A 6,000-nucleotide genomic window follows, 5' to 3' on the forward strand; every position below is an offset into this window, starting at 1 on the left:
ACCCGTGTTGCCTCCCCCTTCCCCATGCCTGCCACCCCACCCTCTCCCACTTATTGCCCCTGGCAGGAAATTTAATATATATTTTGATTTAATTCCCTTAGACATAAATTGCTTCTCTCTGAACCTCTGACTTTATTTCCCTTTTGGTAAAGATATATATATAATTATATATATATGTGTGTATATATGTACACACACACATACATACATACATTCTGATAGCTACTCCAGTGTCTCTTGTTTCCAAAGAGAGTCTTCATTCTAATTTTTTGGGACCCTAAGACATTGTACATTATCGAATAACACTTGGGCTTTGTAGTCTGAGTCCTCACAGATAGATTCTGTGTCACCATACCCAACAAACTACCCACCATGGTCTGGTAGAAGGGTGGAGGAAGAGCTGAGTCCAGATTTTCCATGGTACTGTAAAACTGGTTCATTCTACCCTGTACTCCATCTTTATTAAGTCCTATCTTTTTTGGGGGGGGGGAGACAATAACTCAATTATAATGTCACTTATCAATCCCTCTTGTCAAGAGTTGAAGAAGGGAGATATTAAATTCTATTTTTTTAAAGATTTATTTATTTATTTATTTTATGTGAGTACATTGTAGCTTGTCTTCAGACACACCAGAAGAGGACATCAGATTCCATTACAGATGATTGTGAGCTACCATGTGGTTGCTGAGAATTGAACCCAGGACCTCTGGAAGAGCAGTCAGTGCTCTTAACTGCTGAGCCATCTCTCCAGCCTCAATGTAAAATTCTAAACATTAGCCATCTGAGTACAAGGGCTGTATTATTTTCACTAAAGAGAGATGGGATCCCACCAAGTGTAGTTAAGTAGGTTGAGGAATGCTTGCTGTAGAAAAGAAGGGTGGCTTTGGGGAGTGAGAACCAAAGGGTAAATAAAGTAAGAGGTTCAAAAATCAGGCATAAGGAAAGGGGTAGGGAAGAGTAGAGAGAGAAAGAGAGAGAGAGAGAGAGAGAGAGAGAGAGAGAGAGAGAGAGAGAGAGAGAGAAAGAGAGAGATTAGAAGGTGCCCAATACTTCAGGATCAGAGAACAAGCCAAATGGACAAGCAATACTCTGTAGCTGGGAGAATAACCATGACTTACACTCCATGTATATAGTCAAAGTTAGGTCTCTAAGACTAGGGGTCCAGGAGCACATATGATTACAATTTAAAATCTAGACACTTCCCAGGTAGTGCTCAGAATACTATTAGACACATAGTGTGCCACAGTCCCTGATGTGTTAGGATGAGGTACTGAGGTTGGAGGTGGTTGGGAGTGAATCTTCTGGAAGAGAAACCAGGGTTGGTCTTTGAGAATCTAAAGTCCAAGGGCAGATCACCAGGTCCTTAGCCACAGGTGAGAAGGGCTAAGTATCAGATTTGCCTCAGGATGTAGCCAAACAAAGCTGCCACTGAGAGGGTAGTGAATGAGCTCCTCAGATCCTTCCTGCCTTGGGTTAGGATTGACACTGGAGGCTCATGTGTGGTTGAACTAGGATGTCAAGAAAAGAGAGAAGACAGATGATAGGTTAGGTATTGGCAAAGTATTAACAATGAACTCTACATTCTGGCTTTATCATCCTGAAAAAGATTAATAAAAGGGAGCATAACACGTTGACTTCTGAAAGGGCGGGTTAACTGGGGCTTCCTAGCTAGTTTGGATTTCTTCTTAGTTCCGGTCCTGTCACTCTTCTTCCTTCCTCGTTTGCTGTGTAGCTGGAGGGAATTCCCCAGGTGAAGTCTACCCCAGAACAACACCTAAATGGTCTAGACGTTTCTCCAGCAAGGGCTAGTTGTTTGTGCTGTTCCAATGGTGGCTCCAAAGTGTGCTTGACAATCCTCAAGTCCTGCCAGCCCCTTCCTGTTAATCTGGGTGGCAATGGGAGCTGTGCACACATGATTTGACAAAGCGAGGAGGGTGAAGACAGCACCTTTCATTTGGGAATGAAAATGAATATATTTTCTTCAAGGAACTCACACCTCAACTACTTCGAGTTTAGCTTACTCAAGTGAAAAAAATGTCAAGAGAAGCAATAATTATTGGGTTCAGTGTGGAATGTAATGCTTTTTCCCCTTCAAATTCCTAATTTATCCAAGGGTGACTGACAGGCAGAATTGGCCTTGTACATCAGTCAAGCTAAAGTGTGAGAGGAAAGGAAGGGAATACATTACCATTCATCCTTCTGAGTAATTCATTTGCCCACAGGTCTGATCGGATTCTTTATTGCTTTCGGCATTGCCATGGGGAAGATGGGAGAGCAGGCCAAGCTGATGGTGGAGTTCTTCAACATTCTGAACGAGATTGTAATGAAGTTAGTGATCATGATCATGTGGTACGTCTATTCATTCTGACTTCATTGTAATGGTGCCATGGGGCCGGATAAAGCCATGGGGTCCCCAGAGGACAGTGGAACCCTCCCAGTGTGAAGAGTGGGTACAGGCCAAAAAGATATGGAGAAGAGGGTGGAACATTCTTCTCTCTTCCCTCTTCTTGCTTCCCCTTCCTCCCACAGTGGTAGTCATTAGGCCAAATCTGACGTGTCACCTAATTCTGTGTGTCGTTCGGCATGAGAATGGATTTTGGTGTCTTCGTATGTCCATCCCAGCTCAAGCCGCTAAAAGACTCGCACACCCCAGATATTTCTCCCAGTTCAGGAGACTGCAAGCGTGAAATCAAGGTGCCTGTATAATCAATGTCTAGCATACTCATCTACTGAGTTCTAAGAGAAACTACTCAGAGTGGGAAAAGGAGGGAAGGAGCCTCTTGGGTCTCTTTTCTAGAGCATTGGTATAGTCTGTGTCTACTGCCATGACAACATATCACAGGCTAGGTAAAATTATAAACAAAGGAGTTTTCTTTGACCACAGGTTAAGAGGCTGGGGAGTCATTGGCAGATTTAGTATCTGGTGAGGGGCTAGTCCTTGTAGGTGACTCTGTGTGCTCCCATGTGGTGGATAGACAACAGGCTTCACTAAGGCTTTCCTATTGCAACACTGATCACATTGAAGAGGGCTCTCCGCCAAGTGGCCCGTCTGCCAAACCGCGGGACTGAGGCTATGACTCAGCACAAAGGCAACTGAGGGGACAAAACCATTCAAACTTAGTAGACACCAGTCCCATTCATCAGGGTGTTACCCAATCTCCTCCAGAGCCCCCACTGCTACATATCCAGTAGAAGAATTTAAACATTTGAATAAGGGGAGGGGCATACATCCGGCTCATCCAAATGGTGAAGGAAAGGAAACAAAGTGAAGAAAAAAGGAAACCAACAGGATAGTGACATCCCATAACACAAAAGTTAAAAGAAGTTCACATCAACTCCATAGAACCAAATGTGGTTCTATGCATTTGCAGTTGATTCTCATTAAAACTTTAGGAATGAGATGCTGACTGAGGGCTTTGAGGTTTCCACACAATAAGATTACCAAAATATTAGTCCTGGCATGTTCAGCTCACCACCTCATTGAACTTTTAAAATAAGGGATGCTGATTAAAAAAAAAAAAAAAGCTGAGCTCTCTGCCTTTATGGCGCTGGATTTTCAGCCCCTAGGCAGTGCTAATGTTTAAATGTTTCTTTTGTGTGAAGACTTCAGCTAGCATGGGGATGCCATGTCCTTTAGGTCCATCTGAGTCTCTCAGGGCCTGGTAGACAGTGACATATAATGCAGCATCAGCCTCTTGCTTGAACGGTACTCTGTGTCCGTGTTGCCCAGAGTCTCCAGCAGCCCGCAAGGCGTCCCTGCAGTAAATAGGCAGTTAGTTGCTCTTTCTGCTGCTGATGCAGATGACCTAAGTGATGCAGTCTTCCCTGCATCCTCCACACCTGTGCCTTTTCTACAGGCTCCTGGGAGGAAATTAGGTTCTTCTAGGAAAGCTGATGAGGCATTGGAATGGAAGGTATGGATTAGGATGTTCCCCGTCTTACTGGTGAAACCTCCACCCTCAAGGTTCAGCACCTCGAGCCCCCACCGGTGGTGTGGGTCAAGAAGGTTGTGAGTCAGGCCTACAGAAGGATTCTTCACAGATTTCTACCACCTCATCCAGGAAGGCAGATGGGGCTTTTATGACGAGAGGCCCATTCCCATTGTTCTTTAGGTGTCTCACCAGCATCACCACTGGATAACTCAAAGCCCGTGGAAAGGACCTGAGTAAAATCACTAAGCACTGTTAGCTGACCCCTGGAGGCTAATGTCACCATAGTCTTTATGTAGTGGTAAGAATAGTAAAAATAACAAAACCTAACGTTGTGAGGGTAAGGCACTCTGTATTATTAGTTTCATTTTTAAAAAATTGCTCTGAGATAGGCTCTCATGTAGCCTGAGCTAGCATAGTCAAGAATGACCTAGTGGACCGTCTCTCTGAGCACTGGTAAGCAACTCCATGCTGGATTAAAATTTATAATCATTAAAGTGCAAATCGGAAAGATTTCATCTTGCCACGTGTTCAACTTCAATTACTATATTATTGAACTAACCTATTAAGGAAAGCATTATCACGAAACCCTAATAAAGACTTAACTAATTTTTTCAGTATGCTTGGTATTAACCTGGTAACTTTCCATATTCGCATGTATTCATTCCACTAATACCTGACAACCTAGATGCTTTCAGCAGCCTATTTTCCAGATAAGAACACTGAGCACAAAGGTTAAGTTGCCCGGTGCTGCAGAGCTGCACTGTCCAGCAGTCCCTAACTCAGTTTCTTCCTGCACTTGAAGAAGATGAAATCTAGGAATGTCTGGTTATAAGCTATGTGACCTTAAGCACGCTAGACATGTTTGAACCCCAATATTCTGATTACCAAAACAAAGTGACTGTAAAACCTTTGTTGTGAAGTTGCTCAGAGCATTAGGTGACGTGGGAACCCAGTCACTAAAACTGTTCTGTGTCCAGAGGACTACAGCACTTCTGTAAATGAGCCTGCGGTTATTCCATTGTGAGTGTTATTACCATCAGTGCAATTCATATCCCTGGTGTCTCTGTGCACATTAGCTCTTTAAGAAGTCTGAAAACCCCATAGTTTTGTTGTAAGTTCCATATCCTCATTTTTTTTTGAAAATTACTTAAAACTGTTTTTTTTTCAAACCCTGAAAAACTTAAATAGAAAGCAAAACTTCCCATAGTGTTCCTCTATCAGCAAAAGAAGTCTCTGCCATTCCTTTGTTTCTACCACTGGACCACGGCCCCTCCACCGTCCATACTATTGGAGGAAAGAACATTCAGTGCTGCTTGTTAAAGCGTGGAAGGGAGGGTTTCTGCAGGGCTGCCTCCAAGCGTATAGGGACCACAGCAATGTGTTTTACAGTTATGGAGAGGGGCTGGGCTCAGACCCAGATGTACTGGGAAGGTGGGAGTTTATTCTCAATGGAGTGGGGGCACATCCAGAATCAGAGGATTCTGCTAAGACCCTAGCAGAGTTCTTGTTGAAGCCAGTCCAGATACCACTTGGGGATAGTAAACTGTGAGGAACATGACCAGAAATGAAGAGCCACACGCTGAAGATGGGAATTCTTGCTAAGCTGACTCAGTGGGGTTCTTTGCTGAAACAGTATTTTAAAGGAAGGAGGCAAACAGGTCCTACAGAAGGCTGGATCTAACTGAAGTTTGGTAAAAGCCAAGAACTTTCTCCCCAACCCATTGGCTCTTTCACTCAATAAATAATCCCTTCTAATTGGACCATGATGTGCTATAATGATGAATACCACGGAAGGTTTCTGCCTACATGGACCTCACATTCTAGAGAAAGAAGGGAAGGGAAGACAGACAAAAGGAACCTAATATGAATTCAGTTAGTAATGCGGTCAACAAAAGCAGGGCCGCAGGGTAGAGAGTGAGGGAAGTCGTCTGGAGTGGCCAGGACGGGCTGAGTGGGAGTGAGGTGTGGTAAAGACCTGGCAGAAAGGTTGTGAAACCCGGGAGGAGCCCTCTGAGGAAAGGAAGCAGGAAGTGAAAGGCTATTGAGGGCCACAACAAAGATCTGGAGC

General features: G+C 44.0%; 1 protein-coding gene across 3 annotated transcripts in view; it reads left to right on the forward strand.

The window, feature by feature from the left end:
- Slc1a2 (solute carrier family 1 member 2) overlaps window positions 1–6,000 on the forward strand; it is a 126,704-nt gene that overhangs the window by 87,855 nt on the left and 32,849 nt on the right. For all 3 annotated transcript variants that reach the window (XM_031371160.1, XM_031371162.1, XM_031371161.1), the window contains exon 6: window positions 2,223–2,349. In XM_031371160.1, the coding sequence (XP_031227020.1) occupies window positions 2,223–2,349 (127 nt within the window). The remainder of the gene's footprint in view (window positions 1–2,222; window positions 2,350–6,000) is intronic.

The sequence above is a fragment of the Mastomys coucha genome, unplaced genomic scaffold (genome assembly GCF_008632895.1).
Source record: "Mastomys coucha isolate ucsf_1 unplaced genomic scaffold, UCSF_Mcou_1 pScaffold15, whole genome shotgun sequence".
Lineage (NCBI taxonomy): Eukaryota > Metazoa > Chordata > Mammalia > Rodentia > Muridae > Mastomys > Mastomys coucha.